This window comes from Microcaecilia unicolor, chromosome 9 (genome assembly GCF_901765095.1).
Source record: "Microcaecilia unicolor chromosome 9, aMicUni1.1, whole genome shotgun sequence".
Classification (NCBI taxonomy): Eukaryota; Metazoa; Chordata; class Amphibia; order Gymnophiona; family Siphonopidae; genus Microcaecilia; species Microcaecilia unicolor.
In genome coordinates this window covers 78,304,827-78,327,804 of record NC_044039.1, presented here as the reverse complement: position 1 = coordinate 78,327,804, position 22,978 = coordinate 78,304,827, and the positions used below count along the sequence as shown (strand labels likewise).

At 43.9% G+C, this 22,978-nt stretch overlaps 1 protein-coding gene across 2 annotated transcripts in view; it reads left to right on the top strand.

The window, feature by feature from the left end:
* The window catches only part of PARVG (parvin gamma), a 263,533-nt gene that overhangs the window by 89,666 nt on the left and 150,889 nt on the right, over positions 1-22,978 (top strand). The window contains exons 2-5 of one of the 2 annotated variants that reach the window (XM_030215420.1): positions 1,108-1,211; positions 1,668-1,732; positions 10,306-10,408; positions 22,373-22,513. In XM_030215420.1, coding sequence (XP_030071280.1) covers positions 1,118-1,211; positions 1,668-1,732; positions 10,306-10,408; positions 22,373-22,513 — 403 coding nt within the window. In that variant the 5' untranslated portion in view covers positions 1,108-1,117. Of the gene's footprint in view, positions 1-1,107; positions 1,212-1,664; positions 1,733-10,305; positions 10,409-22,372; positions 22,514-22,978 lie in introns of both variants that reach the window. The other variant, XM_030215419.1, reaches the window with a different exon arrangement.

The following is a 22,978-nucleotide window of genomic DNA, read 5'->3' as shown; positions in this document are numbered from 1 at the left end:
CAGGTTTATCTTCTGAAGTTAGAGAACATAAAGACGTAAGAATAGTCACACTGGGTCAGAAACAATGGTCTATCTAGTCCAGTATCCTGCTTCTAACAGTGGCCAATCCAGGTCACAAGTACCTGGCAGAAACCCAAATGGGAACAACATTCCATGCTACCAATCCCATGGCAAATAGTAGCTTCCCCATGTCAATAGCAGACTTTGAACTTTTCCTCCAGGAACTTGTTCAAGCCTTTTTAAAACCCAGATATTCTAACCGCTGTTACTACATCCTGCAGCAAAGAGTTCCAGCGTTTAATTATTCATTGAGTGAAAAAATATTTCCTCCAATTTGTTTTAAAAGTATTTCCATATAACTTCCTTGAGTGTCCCCTAGTCTTTGTACTTTTGGAACGAGTAAAAAAATCAATTCACATCTACTCATTGTATACCACTCAGGATTTTGTAGACCTCAATCATATCTCCCTTCCATCTCTTTTCCAAGCTGAAGAGCCCTAATCTCTTTAGCCTTTCCTCATATGAGAACAAGGCCAGTGCTGGGCTGACTTCTACAGTCTGTGCCCTGATCGTGGCTGAGTAGATTTGGATGGCTTGGAGTGGAGCTTTTCAGGGGCTTTGATGACAACTTCAGAAGTTTTAAAACAAGGACAGTGCTGGGCAGACGTCTACAGTCTATGCCCTGAAAAAGGCAAGGACAAATCAAGATCAGGCATATATATGAAGTATCGCATTGTACCTTATCTAAGGAGTTTATCTTGATGGGCAGACTGGATGGACCATACAGGTCTTTATCTACCACCATCTACTATGTTATTATATGTATGTTACTTTGTAGGTTAGAACAAGCTCCATGTCAGCCAATCCTGTTGTAAAATACTAGCGGAACTTGTTGACACATCTTGACCTGAACATCTCAATTCTGATGTATATTGTCCTTTCTAAAATGACTTGTCACGTATTAAAAAAATTATTTTTGTAAATCAAAGGATGTCAAGAAGAACACTATGGCTTTATATCATATGTTTCTAAACATAAGATTTTCTGCCTATATAGCTTTAGAACACTTTTGAAGCAGGAAATACATAAATGATTCTTTCCTCTCAGTTTTCTAGGAATGACGAGCAAGTCAATGGATCTTGATTTTCTCAATGCCTTTGATCAGCCCTTTGACAATTATCAGCCATCAGTTGAAAATGACATTGCCCCAGGTACTGTGTGTTATTCCCTAAAATGCAGAGAGTGATTAACTACTGAACACATGTAAAACTTATTGTATTTTTCAACTCTGTGGCTTCTAATGGAGTTCTATGTTCTCTGCCTACAATTTAATTTCTGTAGGCAATGAAGTGAGATGGGATGCAGGCTTTAGCTAATCTTTAAAATGAGCCTTGATTTACTTGCAGTGTAATTAAACTTCCTTGTTTTTTGACATGTCCCTGTTGGTCTCACTGATTGCATTTTTCCAATGAGGATAATTGTAAAAGGGACATGGAATTATACAGCAGGAGTGGAGTTTTTGGAATTACTAAAGACAAAACTTTTTCAGACCATTTAGCAGCAGAGAATAATGGTCAATGTACTGCAGATTTTTTGACATAGCAATTCTTTGTTAAATGCATCCTATGACTAAACAAAATGTTGTTTTACTGCTTTTTCTACTGTAGGAGAAAGGAGGAAATACATTCAACCCAGCTCACAGAATGACCCAAAGCTTAAAGAACTAAAAACAGTAAAGTTACATTTGCTATTAATTATAGCTTTTTGAAAATTTCACATGAATCTCTGCCACTAGTTTCCCCTGGTATGGTAATGATTGTGGTGGTGGTGGTGGTGGTGGTGGTGGGGGGGGGGGGGGGGGAGGAGGGATTTGGGAGGAGGAAGTTAGGGAAGATGAAGGAAGGAACGTGGTTTCATCAATCAGTTGTGTTCCTTCTAATTCTTCTTTTATCAATAGCTGTATTGGAGCCTGAAATTCTGGAGCTTGGAGGTAATATGATGTTTGAGGACACAGCAGCAATTGGTATATTTCTAATGAGATGGGAAAACCCTGGAAAAGATCTCAGGATTGGACAACATTTTTAGAAGCCAAGGAAATACAGTTCTGCTTATAATTTACTGAATATTTCTGTTCTTATTTTCTCACACTTTTTTCTGTTTTTTTTTCCTTGGGGGGGGGGGGGGGTGTTCTTAGTTCCTGTCCCTCCCACTTCTTCTGTTTTCTGGTACTGATTTTCTGCCAGTAGGTGGACACTTACTGACTTGGAATCTTTTGTACAGTGGCATATTGTTTCCTTTTTCTTGAAGTAAGATGTGTTGGCTCCCACTATCACTGGTGCCAACCTGGTCTTTTTTTGTTTGGAAAATTCTTATTGCCTTTTCTACTTTCTTCCTTGAAACCTCTTTTTTTTTTTTCACAGCCCTTCGCTCACAAACTCTAAGCCAGGCATCAGAGTACCTCCTTTTCTCTTAGGCTATAGCAGTTTCTCTTCTCTACAGCCTGACAGCATGGAGCTAAGCCAGGCCACAGCGGAAGCTCATTTTCTACACAGGCTGGCATCAAGGCCACTGAGGGGTGTGTGTGTGTGGTTCCCCAGGCCTGGCCCTCAAGGGGGGCCCAGTGCCGGCAAGGCTTCCAAAGGCAGGCAGAAGATTCTGTTCTCTCGGTCTGTCTCTCTTCTGCTCCTTTGTGATAACCCAGGTCCTGGCACACAGGAATAGGAGAGTGACAGACCAAGGGAGGAGCAAATACGGGAAGGTAAGGGGGCAGTGGAGGCCTGAATGGGGGGGGGGGGGGGGGTAAGGGACAGTGGCCCAAGTGTGTGCTTGTGGGGGAGGGGCGGTAGACCTGACCTGGGCCTGGCTCTGTCAGCGGCCCTGCCTGGCATCTTAGGGCTAAGCCAGGCCACAGTAGTGGCTTCACTTCACTGCTGTCAGTGGGCAGCTGCAGCCTGTCCCCCCCATTGCATTTTTACATGCTGTATCTTATCTTATAGGAACAAGATGTGCCATAGGAGCATATCCCAACAAACCTTTCTCTCCACAGAACATTAGGAACTAGAGCTTGGGGACAAGGGCCAAAATTTGTTTGTTTGCACCCCCCCCCCCCCCCACCAAAAAGGTGTTCTGCTCCTCCTGTCACTTCTAGTCACTGGGTAGTCTCACTTGCTGTTAACACCCTCCTCCAGAGTGGGCCAGGATACAGGAGACAGCAGTGGGGATCAAACTTTGGAGGGTAGGATTTAACATTGGGATTGATAGGGAGAGAACTTGAGAAGGAGTGGGATGGGCATTGAGGGAGTGCAAAGAGCTGGAGGTATCAAATTTGAGACAGAGGGGTAGAAACCTGGATGCACTGAGCATGGGCATGGAAAGGAAGATTCAAATTTGAGAGGGAGAAAGAGAGAGCTGGGGGAAGGTATCCTTGGATTAACGAAAGAGGGACGGAAGGAGCTGAGCATGAAAGGAGGGGAAAGTGAGTGGAAAGAAAGCAATCTATAGGGTATGGCCTAAGTAGGGAGGGATGAGAATGAGGTTGAGGGTTGAAAAAACGCAAGGCTGCCACAGATCGTGTACCATCTTTTGCAGCATGCTAGATGTTATTTTGTATACACAAAAATTTCTTTTTGAAAAGCATGCATTTCAATCTCTCCCTTAACAGTTCAAAATTAGCATATTGGTTGCAAAAAAATCCCAGATCATTGAAAAGAGATTGATTTTTTTTATACCCCTAATACTTCGTCTTGTATGTCCAGAGATGGCAGTGTGTCATCCCCACATATAATCTATCACAAAGGCAGACTGTTATGTAGATTACCCACTAACAGCTGCAATTACCGAAACGACATATCTTATGCTGTAAACCACTGTGTGGTGACAAATGTTGTCAATCTCAATGACTCTACACTGCAAGTGCAGTGGCCACATCACAAATGCCCCACAGGTGGAATATTAACCAAGAAAGGATAGATTATAGGAAAGTAATAATGCTTATGATCTGATTTCTAGTAATCTTAAATGTAGTGCTACTAAAGAAAAAAAACCCACAACCTATGAATAGATCAGTATGTGAGACTTGGAAGGGAATAATCGAACGGCGCCGGCAAAATAGATTGCCGGCGATCTATTTTGGCGGTGCCGCAAATAGCTGGCCGGAACCGTATTATCGAAAAAGATGGCCGGCCATCTTTTTTTTCGATAATACGGTTTAGCCCGGCCAAATGCCATGGAGTTCGCCGGGTTTGAAATGGCCGGGTTTGTTTTTCAGCGAAAATGGAAAGTTATGTCGGCCATCTCAAACCCCGGCCAAATTCAAGGCATTTGGCCGTGGGAGGAGCCAACATTTTTAGTGCACTGGCCCCCCTGACATGCCAGGACACCAACCAGCCACCCTGAAGTCACTGCAGTGGACTTCAGAAAAGCTCCCACATGCATAGCTCCCTTACTTTGGGAGCTGAGCCGCCCAACCCGCTCCCCCAAACCCACTACCCACAAATGTACTGCACCCACTAAAATTGCTCCAGGGACCTGCATACAGCCTCTAGGACTTATTGCTGCTGTATAACTTTGGCACACCAGTTCACACCTGAAGACTAATCTCTCTGAAAAAGTCCTTTCTTGAAATAACCATGTTTACTCACAGTTAAATGCAGATCAGAGGTTGTGCCCCACTGGCAAAGAGTCCCCTGGTACTAAGATTAGCAGTAGGTCAGAGCTGGCACAATGGTGTACAATGCCCTCTTTCAGCACCATGCAAGGTAAGAACTACGTTCTCTAACGTGGGTAACACAGGAAAGGGAACTAAAACTGGCTTACAAAAATGGCCACAACCGCATGGACTACAACAGGAAACAAAACAGGGCACACTCTGACCCAGTTAGCAGGGGGGGAAAAGCACCAGGGCAGTAGAGCCCAGTACCCTACACCCACCACAATGCATTGCTAATGTGACTCTGCAGGGCACCTAACAGAAAAGGTGTCACACTCACCCAAGAGCCACATCGCAACCAGGGAAATGCTGTCGGAGGATACAACACATTCTGCTGTCATGGAGGTGGGTACGGCATTTGAGGCTGGCATATAGGCTGGCAAAACAGGTTTTTAGTTTTATTTTTTATTTTGGAAAGGGATTGGTGACCACTGGGGGAGTATGGGGAGGTCATCCCCCATTCCCTCCAGTGGTCATCTGGTCAGTTGGGGCACCTTTTTGAGGCTTGGTCGTGAAAATAAAAGGACGAAGTAAAGCCGGCGAAATACTGCTTAACGCCGCTTTTTTTTCCATTATCAGCGAAAGCCGGCCATCTGGTAGCCACGCCCATGCCCGCCCATGTCCTGCCTTCGCTTATCTACCGATACGCCCCCTTGAACTTTCGCCGGCGAAGCAACGGGAAAGCGGCGATGCAGTCAAAAATGCCACTTTCGATTATACCGATTTCGCCGCTTTTAAAAAATCACCGGCCATCTCCAGATTATAAGCTGGTTGGTTGCAGATCCTTTAAAAGAAAGGAGTACTCAGAAGTGTAGCCAGGCTTTGATGTCAGGGGGGACAAATCTTTTGTAAAATAGGTGTCAGTGTGAAGCCTGAAGGGCTGATCTACATAGGTGCTGTTTTATTAAAAATCCAGTTTGGGGGAACAACTGCTCCCCTTGCACCCCACCTAGCTATGCCTCGAATACTATATAATACAAATGAAATCTCTCTATGTATGATTGCTTTATAGGAGGAGGTCTTTTTGTTGTAATAGAACATAGCTGAACTATATGTTCAGACATTTTTAGTGTGATAATGTCCCCCCCCCCCTACTTCTTGTCAGTTTATTTTAATTCCAACATAGTGAAAATCATTTTAGAAGTATCTATATATGTTTGCTTCAAGAGGTCCTGCAGGGAGTCATCTTGATCAATAGATTTAATTCTTCAAGTCCCACAGTGGCCAGCGTTTCGCAAGGCTGCTTCAGGATATAGTCATCTGGGACTGCAAACAAAACAAATAATTCTTGTACTCTCAATTGTGTTCAATTTACACACAGTAAATAATCTGGCTACATACTTTTCACGGCGCAATAACACTGCTCTCAATGACTCTCACAATGCTACTAAAATGGCGCCTCCCTTTATTCATGACATCAGATGCTCAGCACTGAATCAACCAATCAGGGTCCAGCAATACGGACAAGGTTACTATGGTCCTATTCAAAAGAAATATTATTCAAAATGAATGTTATTCAAAAGAAACTTTTGTTCAAAAGAATGTTAGTTCAAAAAATGTTTATCCAAAAAACTGTATGTTCAAAAAAAATGACACCATTCCACTCGGGCATTTAAACCCATCGGTACCATTGATATCAATTGAAAAATCCATTCTTGCTACTGTTATAGGAGTAGCCTACATCTATCTATCCCCTCCTCTACTCAATGGGGTTACTCTTTGTAATATCAAATAATGCAAGGAGTGAAATACATGTCTTTGTTGACTGCAAAGTGGGCTGCAAGCGGTAATGTGGTCTTTCCTGTATTAATCATACTTTTATGTTCAAATAAATGTGTGGTCAATTTCCTAGTAGTCTGTCCCACATATAGTTTATTACAGGGACATATCAAACAGTACACTACATGATCAGTCTGACAGGTAGTATTCAATTTCAAGACATAACTTTTTTTATTTACAGGATTATTATAGCATACATAGCACAAGTGCCATAAAAAGATTTGCTTTTCATAGAGGTAAGAATCTGAAGGAACTCTTATGCCTGTCAGTGTTAGTAGAACCAGTATCTAGAACTGCATCAGGAGGACACGATTCAGTGCGGATACATAAAAAGAGCATACAACTTTTCTTCAACAGCCCAACATGGCCATATTTCACCTTCTCAAGGGTTGTGTCAGGGGCTTTGTACAAGAAAAAAATCCGCCAAAAGACGGAGAACTCAAGACACCCCTATGGTTTTAAAATTAAAATATAATGTTTTTTTATTATGTTATTATTACACTTTAGATACACCTTACTATATATTTTAGCATATGTATGTTATTTATTAGTGTATTGTTTTTATAATTTTCATTTATTTACATTTGATCATAGACTCCTGATGCAGGCCTGACGGCTGAAACACAACATTATGTCGAGTCTCTTCACTTTAATAAACTTTTCTATATTATACATCTTCTCAGTCTTTGGCATCTTTGGTCATCCTCCCACTTTTATTTTATATTGCGTCAGGGGCTTAACATAAAACTGTAACCCCCCCCCCCCCCCGTTTTCTTAGCCGTGCTACCTCCGACACAGCCCATTCACTTTGAATGGGCTGTGTCAGCGTTGCCACACGGCACCTGCTAGTGCGGCTTAGTAAACAGGTGGGTAAGATAAATACATAAAAGGTCATCAGATAATATAATATAAGAAAACTACAACTTAATACCCCTTAACCCCTGGATTCTATATAGCGCACCTAGCATTCTGCGCCAAAATCCAAGCATATTCTATAACAGCACACGTAACTTAATTGGCTTAACAAGCCAATTAGCATTTTTAACAGCACAAGCAATAATGAGCAATAATTGGCAATAATTAGAATTTACATGCAGAACTCCCTAAGCGCATTCTGTAACGCACTATGCCTAAATTTTAATGTTTGCAGGCAAAAAGGGGTGTGGTTATAGGCGGGGAAATGGGCATTTCGTAAGCTTTCCAAAATTTATGCACACTGATATAGAATATGGCCCTCTGCACCTAAATCTACACATTGGGATTTACGCCACATTTTCATTGGTGTAAATGGAGGCACATAGTTTTAGGCAGTAGGATACCAACTAAGTATATTCTATATACCTTACCTAAATTTAGGCACCGCTAATAGACTATGCTTAGGCAGAAATGTTTCCCACACAGATTTTTCAGGTGCCATATATAGAATCTGGCCCGAAATGTATGAAACAACTAAAAACAACAGCAACTCATTCATAGGTACAAAAAAGTGCGTTACATTCCCAACCTTTGATTGGGTTGCTATTGGTTTGTGGTTTCACACATTTACCCCCAGATTCTAAGAGTAATCTATAAAGTGATGCACATAAATTCTAATGCGTGTTGCCAAAAGAGGGTGTGGCCATGGGCATGGAATAGGTGGATTATGGGCCGCTGGCATTTACACCAAGTTTTATTTAGTGTAAATTCCTGTTACTAGATTTAGTCATGTGGATGGCCCTTAGGCATAATTCTATAAACCGTACCTAATGTTTGGCATGGTTTATAGAATACGCCTAGGTGTATTTTTTTTCAGCATCGATTTTTATGATGCCGTATGTAGAAGCTAGCCTGAAAGGGGTATTAAATTGTAGCTTTCTTATATTATCTGATGGCCTTTTATGTATGTATGTTACTATGTTATGTTACTATGTCCTGGCTCTCCCCTGGAACCTTTTTAAAAAATCGGCGTTACATTGGCCACCCTCCAATCTTCTGGTACCACGCTCGATTTTAAGGATAAATTGCATATCACTAACAGTAGCTCCACAAGCTCATTTTTCAGTTCTATCAGTACTCTAGGATGAATACCATCCAGTCCAGGAGATTTGCTACTCTTCAGTTTGCTGAACTGCCCCACTACATCCTCCAGGTTTACCGTGAAGTTAGTAAGTTTCTCTGACTCATCCGCTTGAAATACCATTTCTGACACCGGTATCCCACCCAAATCTTCCTCGGTGAAGACCGAAGCAAAGAATTCATTCAATCTCTCCGCTACGTCTTTATCTTCCTTGATCGCCCCTTTTACCCCTTGGTCATCCAGCGGCCCAACCGATTCTTTTGCTGGCTTCCTGCTTTTAATATACCGAAAAAATGTTTTACTATGTTTTTTTGCCTCTAATGCTATCTTTTTTTCGTAATCCCTCTTGGCCTTCTTTATCTGCGCCTTGCATTTGCTTTGACACTCCTTATGCTGCTTCTTGTTATTTTCAGACGGTTCCTTCTTCCATTTTCTGAAAGCGTTTCTTTTAGCCCTAATAGCTTCCTTCACCTCACTTTTCAACCATGCCGGCTGTCTTTTGGACTTCCGTCTTTCTTTTGTAATTCGCGGAATATGTTTGGCCTGGGCCTCCAGGATGATATTTTTGAACAGCGTCCATGCCTGTTGTGGCCGTAGCTAGAAGGTTGTTAGGCTGTATAGAGAGAGGTGTGACCAGCAGAAGAAAGGAGGTGTTCATGTCCCTGTATAAGTCGTTGGTGAGGCCCCACCTAGAGTATTGTGTTCAGTTTTAGAGGCCGTACCTTGCGAAGGATGTAAAAAGAATTGAAGTGGTGCAAAGAAAAGCTACGAGAATGGTAAGGGATTTGCGTTACAAGACGTATGAGGAGAGACTTGATGACCTGAACATGTATACTCTGGAAGAAAGGAGAAACAGGGGTGATATGATACAGACGTTCAAATATTTGAAAAGTATTAATCCGCAAATGAACCTTTTCCGGAGGTGCGAAGGTGGTAGAACGAGAGGACATGAAATGAGATTGAAGGGGGCAGACTCAAGAAAAATGTCAGGAAGTATTTTTTCACGGAGAGAGTAGTGGATGCTTGGAATGCCCTCTCGCGGGAGGTGGTGGAAATGAAACCGGTAACAGAATTCAAACACGCGTGGGATAAACATAAAGGAATCCTGTTCAGAAGGAATGAATCCTAAGGAGCTTAGCCGAAATTGGGTGGCAGAGCCGGTGGCGGGAGGCGGGGATAGTGCTGGGCAGACTTATACGGTCTGTGCCAGAGCTGGTGGTGGGAGGCGGGGCTGGTGGTTGGAAGGCGGGGATACTGCTAGGCAGACTTATACGGTCTGTGCCCTGAAGAGGACAGGTACAAATCAAAGTAGGGTATACACAAAAAGTAGCACATATGAGTTTATCTTGTTGGGCAGACTGGATGGACCATGCAGGTCTTTTTCTGCCTTCATTTACTATGTTACTATGTTACTATGTATGTATTTATGTTACAGTGTTATGTTAAGCCCCTGACGCAGCCCTTGATAGGTCAAAATATGGCCTTGTTGGGCACACAGAGATAAGTTGTATGCTATTTTTATGTATCTGCACTTGATAAATGTTTTTTTCAACATGTGGGTCTGCTTTTCTTGTTTGCTGTTCTGGACCTTACAGACCGCTTGCCTTCGTGCTTTTTGGGTTGTCTCCCACTGGGCATCCATAGGAATAATCTGTGATGAGTCTGATCCACTTCATACTGGGACTGTTATGATCAGCATGCTTTTAAACAAATGCATTAAATGCCACTGCCACTAAAATCATTAGTTGTTTTCTTCCTTCAGTTCCTAATAGAATGGATCAATTCAACATTAAAACAAGAGCATATAGTGGTAAAAAGTCTTGAGGAAGATATTTTCGATGGGTTGGTACTTCATCATCTTTTGGGTAAGATGCTTTTAGAGATTTCCTTTCACATCAGTGTTCTTCTATTATTTCAGTTGAAGTTACAACACATGTTAAAATTGTCAGGTTGAAAGCACTTACAGTATCTGATAATAGTGCAGAGAACATAAGAACATAAGCATTGCCATGTTGGGACAGACCGAAGGTCCATCAAGCCCAGCATCCTGTTTAAAACAGTGGCCAATCCAGGTTACAAGTACCTGGCAAGATCCCAAAACAGTAATATATATTTTCTGCTGCTTATCCTAGAAATAAGCAATGGATTTTCCCCAAGTCCATTTTAATAATGGCTTATAGACTGAAGTTATCCAAACCTTTTTAAAACCTGGCTAAGCTAACTGCTTTTACCATATTTTCTGGCAGTGTTGAAAGGGATATTCAGAGATGTTTTTTCAATAATGCCTCTGGATATCCTTACACTAACTGCCTTATTCTCTAAGGGCTCACAGTTTCCACCACAAATGTGACAGGTAGAGGAAGATAGGGACCTGGGTCCCCCACTTCATGTTGCACTGCACTGACCACTATACTACTCCACGGCAGGGTTGCCAGCTGGGAAAAATTTTCCCAGCCCAAAACCAGCCGTAAACCCGCCCAAAAACCGCCCACAGCCAATCCCCGCCCCCTGCATCACTAACCCCGCCTCCCGCATCACTAGCCACGCCCCCGATGTCACCCCTGACGTCAACCCCGCCCCTGAAAGGCTTCTATTGGACCAAATTGGACCAATAGAAGCCCCGGCAGCGGGAAAACCGGCCAATCGGCGGCCGCGAAAACCCACCCAATCCCACACCGCGGCCGCTCGAAAACCCGCCCAAATCCCCGCAACCCACGCAATTCGAAAATTCCCCGCAGCCGTTCCCGAAAAGCCGCTTAACCGCAACCCTGCCAACAGTGCTCCACGGATCTGCATGCTGCTTTCATAGACCTGGCTTTAACTTCTGAAGCTGTCATAGGGGCTGGGAAGTCATATTTGCATTCACATTTTTTTTTTTGGGGGGGGGGTCAATGACCACTGGAGAGTATTAAGAGGCCACCCCTGATTCCTTCCAGTGGTGGTCATCTGGTCATTTAGGGCACTCTTTTGTGCCTTATTTGTTATAAAAATAGGTCTAGCTCAAAACATCTTAGTTTTATTTCTGGACAGTTTTGTTTTGTTCCATTATGACTGTAAAGCGTCCAAGTCTTAGGAATGCCCAAATCCCGCCCTTAACACCTCCCTAACATGCCCCCTTGTGTTTTGAACACACTTGTGATGGACTTCATAGAAAAAATGTCTAAAAACTGGTTTTGAAAGTATTAATTTGGATGTTTTTGTGAGAAAAATGTCCAAATGCTGCTTTATGCCACTTTTTAGACATTTTAAATGAGCTCCACAGCCACCTGCACTTATGCCAGGTGTGTAGCCAGGGTAACTGCGGACATGTAAATGATAGGCACACCCATGCTAGATTGCACTAGCATTCTATAATGGAATCTGGGTGCCCAGATATTGTTATGGAATAGGCTCTCATTGTGTGGCATCAGGGTGGCCATGAGATGCCCTGCCTCCTACGTGGATAGTGCCGGGGCAGAGCATAGGTGGAGCTAGAGCAGTTTTAAAACTTATTCAGATAAGGTCAGATTCATGACATGGTATCTAAAATGTAGGCATGTCGGAATAATGTGAGTAGCGCTATTCTACAAACTCTGTCTACAGTAAGACGAGGTTTATAGATTTAGGTGCAGTGGCCATTTACGCCACTGAAAACCTGGTGTAAATATCCATGCCTAAATGTATGCATGATCCCCTGAATTCTGTAACAATGTGCATAAATTTGATTGATGCCGCCAACAACCCTACACTTCTTCCATCGCCATGCCATTTTCAGCTATGTGTGTTGGAATTTACAAGTGCTTCTTTTTAGAATATGCCTAAAAATAAGCACACGGAAATCCCAATTATTAACAATTAGTGATAATTGGTTGTCAGCCAATTACTAATTGGCTTGTTACTCAATTGAGTAGCGTGCATAAATTGGCTGCATGCACAATTTAATGTGCGTCACTTCCTGCACTTTATATAGAATCCAGCCCATAGTGTCAATACAGATGAAAAGCTGTCCTCAATTATCCAGATAAGCTGTCCAGATAGCAGACTGAATAATGACAATATCTTGGTATGTTGTAACGCTGACCATCTTATCTGGATATTTATCACTGGCCACTATCCGGATAGTGGCACTGAATATCTAGATAATTTTTGACTACCACAGCAAATAATGTGTTTTTTCCGATAGGATCCACTCTGTTCTAAGGGACAGATTCAAGTATTACCATTTAAGACTGGTCATCTCTTCTTAGCTCAACACACCTGCTAGGATGTGTGTGGAGTTCTTAGTAGTAAGTTGATGTTAGAGACATAGAAGTGGATTCTAGGTGCTTTCTTGTCTGATAAAGAAATGTTTCACCTCTGTTGTATGTTTATACCATTCAATTCATTCTGCACACTTTCTTTATGGTCTACACTGTCTTGTTGTATGAACTTGTACTTTTTAGTTGGATAATTTACACTCGTCAAAGGGGAGTTGACTCAGGAAAAGTATGCACACAAGTTGGCTTTTATACTTAAACTTACATGCATATTTATGAAGATGCAGATGCATGTGCAAATTGCTAACCCTGTCCCAACCCCTATGAATACCTACATTTCCAAGTCTATTGTGAGCTTGATATACCGCTCTGGGAAGTACCATCTGAGCGGTTCACAATGTAATAAAATTTGGAAGGAAAAAAACTACAACTCATGACAGGAAAGAAATAGACAAAGAAGGTGGGGGGGGGGGGGGGGGGGGGGAGAGAGGAACACACATTTAACAACAATATGTAATGTGATGAGTGACTGGGAGCCAGTGCTCCTGGCATAGGTCGTATTTTTGGGAGTTAGTGAGGACCTTAACTGCTATATTTTGTACAATCTGGAGATGACGGATGCCCGAAATACAAGTACCATTTAGTAGAGCATTACAGTTGTCCAACTTACTAATTACAGAAGAGTGTGTGAGTGCCTGGAGTGCCTCCTGAGAGAAAAGTATCTGACAGAATAAAGCATATGAAGCTTGAAGAAACAGGCATGAATAATAACAGAGATCTGAGGTTGGATGGTAAGGGTTTGACCTAGAATAACACCTAGGACTTAATTGTAGGCTGAAGGACAACACTAAATCCAGCAATGTTGATGGGAATAACTGGTTTGGGGGGGGGGGGGGGGGTCACCCTTCCAAGAGAAAAGAACACCTTGAGTCTTATCAGGATTAAGCTTATGGGATAGCAACCAATCAGAGATGAGATCTAATTTGGAATTTAGGGTAGAGATAGTAGAGAAGGAGTTATGGTCTAAGGTAGTAAGGATCTGGCTATTGTCAGCTCAACATATGGTGATAAATCAAGAGATTGTATTAGAGTGAGGAGTATTGATATAAAGATATTAAAGAGAGTGGGAGCAAGCGTGGCACTTGCGGTTCTCCACATGGTAGGGAATGTGTCTGAGAGTTTGAGGCCTGCCAGAGAACAGAATAAGAACGATTGTAAGACCGTATCTGTCATACCTATGTCTCTTCTCTCTATGCATAAAATTATGTGAATAATTGTGTGTACAGATAAGTACAGGAGGACCTTAGGAGACTGGGAGTCTGGACATCCAAATGGCAGATGAGATTTAATGTGAGCAAGTGCAAAATGATGTATGTAGGAAAGAGGAACCCAAACTATAGCTACGTGATGCAAGGTTCCACACTAGGAATCACCACCCAGGAAAAGGATCTAAGGGTATTTGTTGATAATATGTTGAAACCCTCTGCTCAGTGTGCATTGGCAGCTAAGAAAGCAAATAGAATGTTAGAAATCATTAGGAAGGGAATAGAAAACAAAAATGAAAATATTATAATGCCTTTGTATCCCTCCATGGTACGACTGCATCTCAAATATTGTGTGCAATTCTGATCACTGCATCCAGAAAAAATATAGTGAAATTAGAAAAGGTACAGAGAAGAGCAACAAAATTGATAAAGGGGATGGGGCGACTTCCCTATGAGAACAGGCTAAAGATGCAAGGACCCTTTAGCTTGGAGAAGAGATGGCTGAGGGGAGATATGATAGAGATTTATAAAATACTGAGTGGAGTGGAATGGGTAGACATGAATTGCTAGTTTATTCTTTCCAAATATACTAGGACTAGGGGCATGCAATGAAGCTACTGAGTAGTACATTTAAAACAAATCAGAGAAAATATTTCTTCACTCAATGAGTTATTAAACTCTGGAATTTGTTGCCAGAGAAGTTAACTTAGCAGGGTTTTAAAAAAGGTTTGGATACTCTCCTAAAAGAAAAGCCCATAAGCCATTATTAAGATGGACTTGGGAAAATCCACTGCTTGTTTCTATGATAAGCAGCATAAAATCTGTTTTACTCTTTTGAGATCGTGCCAGGTACTTGTGAGCTGGATTGGCCACTGTTGGAAACGGGATACTGGGCTTGATGGATTTTCAGTCTACCAGTATGGCAATGCTTATGTTCTTATGTCCTTAAAGCAATTTTTACAAAGTTTATTTCTGTAAATATGCCCCTATTTTATGCATGGAAATGCCTTTGAAAATCACCTTCTTTGGGAAGGTAGTTTATGAAGAACATGGTTACAAAAACAACAACAACAAAGCTATGATCAGGAGATGTAGGGGTTAAGATCTGAAAGTAACCTCAAAAAACGTGCACAACACAGGAAGTTTATTTGATGTGGAATGCAACAAGATGGAAAGCACAAAGCCAGAAGTTAGCAATGGAGGAGAAGGGCACAAAAAGAGTGACTTCAAATGTGACCTCCTGGTTGGTATCATTAACCTTCCAGGTGCTAAAACCTGCTCTGTAAAGAGCTGGATTCTCTTGATTAGTATTCAAGGAGAAAATCACCACCAAGAGCTCTTTCTTCAAATTGACTTCCTGTAGTGCATTGCTTTGCAACCTACTCCTAGAGGCACAGCTTGTCAGGTTTTAGGATTACCACAATCAGGGCCGTGCCTAGGGTCTCTGGCGCCCCCCTGCAGACTATCAGTTGGCGCCCCCCCTCCCCCCCCCCCCCGCGAAAATGATCGCTCACCACTTGCCACACTGACAGGAATTGTCAGCAATATTCTTAGAAACAAATTGCTATACATTGCAAAATAAGATAGCAGATGTAAATTCTCAAAGTGGACATATTCCAAACGCTAAAATGAAAATAAAATTATTTTTTTCTACCTTTGTTGTCTGGTGACTTTCTTTTTCCGAACATGCTGGCCCAGTATCTGAGTCTGCTGCTATCTGTCCTCTTAACTCCATTTCCAGGGCTTCCTTTCCATTTATTTCTTTACTTTCCTCCTTTCTTCTTCATTTCTTGCTCTATATCCATTTCCAGCAATTTCTTCTCTCTCCCTGGGTCCTGCCCTCCCATCCATGTCCATTCTTGTCCCTCTCTGCCCTTCCCTCCTCCATCCATAGCCAGCAATCCTCCTCTCTCCCCTCCCCTCCAGCAAATTGTACTCTCCCTGGGCCCCCATGTCCATCCTTGTTCCTCTCTGCCCTTCCCTGCTGCATCCATAGCTAGCAATCCTCCTCTCTCCCCTCCCCTTCCAGCAATTTGTCCTCTCCCTGGGCCCTGCTGCTGCCCTCCCATCCATGCCTCTCTGCCTTCCCATCCATGCCCTCCCATCCATGCCTGCCATAGGCGGTCGGTGGCCCAACTGTTTGGGGAGGCTAAAGGGGGCGGGGTTAGGGGTGGGCCAGGGGCAGAGCTTACCTCCATAAGTGTTTGACAACACACAGAAAAAAAATAAGTAAAAATAAAAGTCACAGTTAATACCTTTTATTAAATTTAGATATTAGATATGTATCATATGTCAAAGAATAAAGTGGTTGCTCAAAGCATATACTAAACACAATCGCTCAACTGCAAAACACTATGCACAACTTTGTGCAAAAACACACTCAGAACCTTACTGTACCATAAATATTACACTGGGAAGACCCTAATACACCAATATACCACCATATGGAACATGCAGACCGTCAACAATATGAAACAAGGGATCATAATATCATGATACGTGTAGAGCCAAAAAACACCCTTTTAGGGTGGCTAGTGTTCACAATGAGCTCCTTTTATTAACGACCATATGTAGATCCTTCAAGAGGTAGTGTGTCATGATTTACGCTGTACACCCTTTCTGGTGTTTTGGTGCCACCTCAGTAAGGCCAACACACAATCTCTCCACTGCACAACACTATATACAAACTTGTGCAAAACACACTCATAGCCTTACCAAACCATAACAGCACTAATTCCAAGGACAGGACGAGCTACAACCTTTATGTGTGGAAAGGCAGCACTATAATTACACCGGGCTCTAAAACACCAGTACACAACCTAGTGAAACCAAAATAAAACAAAAAGGGCTGCAAATACTTCACGCTAGCAGAATACTGCATCTTGATCACACATGAAAAACACATGGCTTAACAGATATGAAGGCAAAATAGAAGAAGTCAGACTCAGCATGCAGCAATACTAGAAACATTGAAACTTACATGCAAAATATCACAGATGTACATTTCCAAAAGCTGACATATTCCAATTAATAAATTTTGAATAAAAAATGTTTTCTACCTTTGCTGTCAGAGCATTTAGTTTTTCTATTAGCTTTGGTCCCAGTGTCTTCTTTCCATTTGATATTTTTTTCTCTCACCATGTCCACCATCTTTCTGTGTCCTTATGCGTCCTGTCTACCACCCTATCCTTTCTCCAGTTTCAACATCTGCCCTCAAAGTGTTCCAATCCAGCCTTTAAATTCAGCAATTTTCCCTCCATCCATATAAAGCATTTCTCCTCACTCCCCTCCCCTCCATCCATGTGCATCTACAACCTTTGTCTTCTCTCCCCTCCATCCATGTCCAGCATTTCTCCTCTCTCCCTTCCACTCCATCCGTGTGCATCTCCTTCCTTTATCTTTCCTTCCCCCCCATCCTTGTCCAACATTTCTCCTCTCTTCCCTGCCCTCCACTCCATCCATGTCCAGCATTTCTCCTCTCTTCCCTCCCCTCCATCCATGTGCATCTCCTTCCTGACGTCCCTCCCCTCCATCCATCCATGTCCAACAACTCTCCATTCTCCCCTTCCCTCTCCTCCATCCATCCACCCATATCCTGCAAATTTCCTCTCTCCCCTGTCCCCATTCATCCATCCATGTCCAGAATTCTCCTCTCTCCCTTGCCCTCCCCTCCATCCATCCATCCATGTCCAGGAACTCTCCGTTCTCCCCTGCCCTCTCCTCCATCCATCTCCAGAAAATTTCCTCTCTCCCCTGTCCCCATTCATCCATCCATAGTAACATAGTAGATGACGGCAGAAAAAGACCTGCATGGTCCATCTAGTCTGCCCAAGATATGAGTTTATCTTGAATTTGTACCTGTCTTTTTCAGGGCACAGACCGTATAAGTCTGCCCAGCAGTATTTCCCGCCTCCCAACCACCAGTCCCGCCTCGCATCACCGGCTCTGGCACAGACCGTATAAGTCTGCTGTCCACTATCCTCGCCTCTCAACCACCAACCCCTCTTCCCCCCACCTGCTCCGCCACCCAATTTCGGCTAAGCTTCTGAGGATCCATTCCTTCTGCACAGGATTCCTTTATGCATATCCCACGCATGTTTGAATTCCGTTACCGTTTTCATCTCCACCACCTCCCGCGGGAGGGCATTCCAAGCATCCACCACCCTCTCCGTGAAAAAATACTTCCTGACATCTTTTTTGAGTCTGCCCCCCTTCAATCTCATTTCATGTCCTCTTGTTCTACCGCCTTCCCATCTCCAGATCCCATCTTCCCATCTCCCATCATCCATGTCCAGAATTCTCCTCTCTCCCTTGCCCTCCCCTCCATCCATCCATGTCCAGGAACTCTCCGTTCTCCCGTGCCCTCTCCTCCATTTATCTCCAGATAATTTCCTCTCTCCCCTGTCCCCTCGATCTATGCCCAGCAATTCTCCTCTCTTCCCTGCCCTCCCCTCCATCCATGTCAGCAATTATCTCCCCTGCTCTGCCCTCTCCCCTCCTGTCCAGTGATTTCTTCTCTCTCCCTGCCCTGCATCCATACATGGCCAACAATTCTCCTCTCCCCTGCCCTCCCCCCTACATGTGGCAGGCTGCAGCGTTTTTGCAAGGCAGCTCTGGCTCTTCCTCCTTCCTTCCTTGGTTCCCGCTCTGGCTCCCCGATCAGCAGCCCCCCCCCCCCCCCGTGTGTTTTAACCTTTACTCTCCGACGTGGCAGCGATGTCAATCAATGAAGAACGTACAACAGACTCGCTTCCAGCTTCTCTCTTCACACAGTGTCCCGCCCTCGCGGGAACAGGAAATGCATCATCGCTGACGCTGAAGGCGGGACACTGTGTGAAGAGAGAAGCTGGAAACGAGTCTGTTGTGCGTTCTTCATTGATTGACATCGCGTAAAGGTTAAAACACGCGGGGCGGGGGGGCTGCTGATCGGGGAGCCAGAGCGGGAACCAAGGAAGGAAGGAGGGAGAGCCTGAGCTGCCTCGCAAAAGTGCTACGCTTGTGAGGGCAGCAGGGAAGTCCACGATTGGGCCGGGGCGAGGGTAAGCACCGCGGCGGCGCCCTCCAGAGGTGGGCGCCCCCCTGCAGCGCTTACCTCGCTTACCGCATCGGCACGGCCCTGACCACAATAAGGAAGAAAGTTATCATTATGGGCAGTGGTGTGCTGGTAAATGTTTAACAACAGGCTCTCTCCCCGGCCCCCTCTGTGCCCCCCCCCAAATTGCAGAGCTGGCTATAGCCGGGGAGAGAGCCTGTGTGTGTGTGTGTGGGGGGGGGGGGGGGGGGGCGGTGGCAATGCATTACTCCAGGAAAAAAAATTAAATGATCCCAGGTTCCAATCTAATTCATGTTTAATGTGCGATAAAATGCCATAAATAAGTAAATAAATATAAACTTTTAATTTTGAACACCTGATTCTCAAATTGAACATATTCCAAACACTATAATGAAACTAAAATGATTTTTTTTCTACCTTTGTTGTCTGGTGACTGTTTTTCTGATCATGCTGGCCCAGTATCCGATTCTGCTGCTATCTGTCCTCTTAACTCCGTTTCCAGGGCTTCCTTTCCATTTATTTCTTTCCTTTCCTCCTTTCTTCTTCATTTCTGGTCCCCAGCTTCTGCCTATTTTCTTCATCCATGTGCAGTTTTTCTCCTCTCTTCCTTTTCCCTCATCTCATCTCCTTCCTCACTCTTCCCTCCCCTACATCCATATCCAGCATTTCTTCTCTCTCCCCTCCTCTCCCCTGCCCTCCATCCACCCATGTCCAGCGACCGTTCTCTCCCCCTGCCCTGCATGCACCCATACCCAGCGACCCTCCTCTCCCCTGCCCTGCATGCACCCATACCCAGTGACCCTCCTTTCCCCTGCCCTCCAATCACCCATGTCCAGTGACCCTCCTCTCTCCTGCCCTGCATGCACCCATACCCAGCGACCCTTCTCTCTCCTCCATCCACCCATGTCCAGCGACTCCCTTCTTTCCCCTGCCACCCCCTCCAGAGTTGTTCAGCGAATTCTCCTCCCTCCCTCTGGATCCGGTCCCTCACCGACTCCTTGTCCTTTGAATTCTTCGGGGCAGACAGTCTTGCCTGCCTGCTGCCAGCGCTGACTCTCCCCCGCTGCCAGATCGCACTTCAAAATGGCAGCCGAGACTTCAGCAGAAGTCTCGCGAGGCCGCCTCTGGAAGTCTCGGCGGCCATTTTTAAAGCGCGAACCGGCAGCGGGGGAGAGTCAGCGCTGGCAGCAGGCAGACAAGACTGCCTGCCCCAAAGAATTCGAAGGACAAGGAGTCGGTGAGGGACCGGATCCGGAGGGAGGGAGGAGAGCCAGAGCCAGAGCCGGCTCACGCGTTTTAACAACTGGCTTGCAAGTCGGAAGAAAATTTAACAACTGGCTCTTGCGAGCCGGTGTGAGCCGGCTCCAGCACACCACTGAATATGGGCTACCGTTAAAATGGGTTATTTTACTTCCTTGACCCGCATGCCAGATTAGGTATATATCAAATCTACAATAAACCACAAGTTGTACACAATAAATTCCTTCAAAAAGGAGGTAAATAAATCCTAATAAATAAATAAATAAATAAAATTGTGCTATTTTTGCATAAGGTCCTATTTTATGCAATGAGACCCTGTGCTAAAATAGCACGACTTGTAGTAAAATAGCCCACCTGAACAGTAGCTCACATTGATAACTTCCCCTCTGAATATGCAAGTTGAAAATCTGCGTACATTGAAGGCCCACTATATGCAAATGTATCTCATGCATGTTTATTGTGTTAATCCTGAAAATCCTAGTGGTTTCGGAGCATGGCCAGAGCATGTAACATAGTAGATGACGGCAGAAAAAGACCTGCACGGTCCATCCAGTCTGCCCAACAAGACGAACTCATATGTGTATACCTTACCTTGATTTATACCTGCCTTATTCAGGGCACAGACCGTACAAGTCTGCCCAGCAGTATTTCCCGCCTCCCAACCACCAGTCCCGCCTCGCATCACCGGCTCTGGCACAGACCGTATAAGTCTGCTGTCCACTATCCTCGCCTCTCAACCACCAACCCCTCTTCCTCCCACCTGCTCCGCCACCCAATTTCGGCTAAGCTTCTGAGGATCCATTCCTTCTGCACAGGATTCCTTTGTGCATATCCCACGCATGTTTGAATTCCGTTACCATTTTCATCTCCACCACCTCCCGTGGGAGGCATTCCAAGCATCCACCACCCTTTCTGTGAAAAAATACTTCCTGACATCTTTCCTGAGTCTGCCCCCCTTCAATCTCATTTCATGTCCTCTCGTTCTACCGCCTTCCCATCTCCGGAAAAGATTTGTTTGCGGATTAATACCTTTCAAATATTTGAACGTCTGTATCATATCACCCCTGTTCCTCCTTTCCTCCAGGGTATACATGTTCAGGTCAGCAAGTCTCTCTTCATACGTCTTGGAACGCAAATCCCGTACCATTCTTGTAGCTTTTCTTTGCACCGCTTCCATTTTTTAAGCTGGTTATACCATTATTGCCTTCTGTACAGGGTAACCGGATTTGGTATTTTGACCAGTAAGAGTTTGCTTGCTGTTCCCTGGGATTAAAAGCCAATAAATATAAGAGAATTATATAGCTTAATATCCTTTTTTGTACTAACAATACATTTCCTGACTCGCTTTTAAAATGTGGCTTGTGTGCACACATACCCTCGGGATTTACATTCCATATCAATAAAACAGTTAAACGTGCCTATTTGTCATATATCAGAAACAAGGAATTGTACTTTTTCAATAGCTGGGGGAACATGTGGAACCATCTTCCGGGTTATTTGAGACTTTGTACTGATTATCAACAATTTAAGATATTGTTGAAAACTTTTTATTTTGTAAAAGTGTTCATTGATGGATAAAAATAAGTCTGTTTCTTTGGCAGTTCTCCCTATTATGTCTGTGATGATTGAGATTTATGATTTTATGTGATTGCTAGTGTTTGTTGTATATATTTTGATATTGTGAATGTTCTGCACTGCAACCTGCTTTGATTTTAAAGCGGGATAGAAATCCATGAAATAAATAAATAAATAAATAAAACAAACAAACATAAATTCTATATATGGTGCACAGATTTGTGTGTCCAAATTTATGCATGAGCAATTTAATTGAGTAATGAGCCCTTAACTATCAATTTTGTTTCCTTTTTTGATTTGCTTGCATCCTTCTTATATATAATATAGCTTTTAACATTTTTTTTGATTTCTCAAATTAGTTTGAACATGTAAATACCCTTACATGTCTGCTTTGTGGTAGTTGTACAGTGATACATAGAACATTGTTCCCCTTCCTTACAGAAAGATTAGGAGGAATGAAACTGGATGTGCAGGAGATTGCATTGTCTGTGAGCAGCCAGAAGCATAAACTGGGTGTGATAGTGCAAACTGTTTCCCGCTGTCTACAGTTGGAGGAGAGTCAGCTAAAATGGGGTGCAGAGGGTGAGTAGCTCTTCATATTCAGGGCCATATTGAGGGTTGTGCGTGAGGTGTGTCTGCACAGGGCACAAGGAAGGCAGGGGTGTCAAAACTGTTCCTGTCCAATGTCTTCTCTTCTTGAGTACAGAGCAGTGAGTGGGGCAGGGGTGCCAGGGGGCCAGTGGTGTAGCCAAGGGTGGGCACTTTGGGCTCAGGCCCACCCAGTAGCAGCACACCTATGATGTGGCTGGCAGGGATTTTCAAGCCCCACCAGCCAAAAACTCCCAACAACTGTCCCTCCTGCATACCTTGTAAATAGCAGATCTTCACCTGCAGCGAGCAGTGACTGATACATACTATTCGCACCAGCCCCGCAGCCTTCCCTCTGAGCTATTCCCACCTATGTGGAAACAGGAAGTTGCATCAGAGGGAAGACTGTGGGGCCGACATGAGCAGTGTGTATTAGTTGCTGCTTGCTGACGGTGAAAA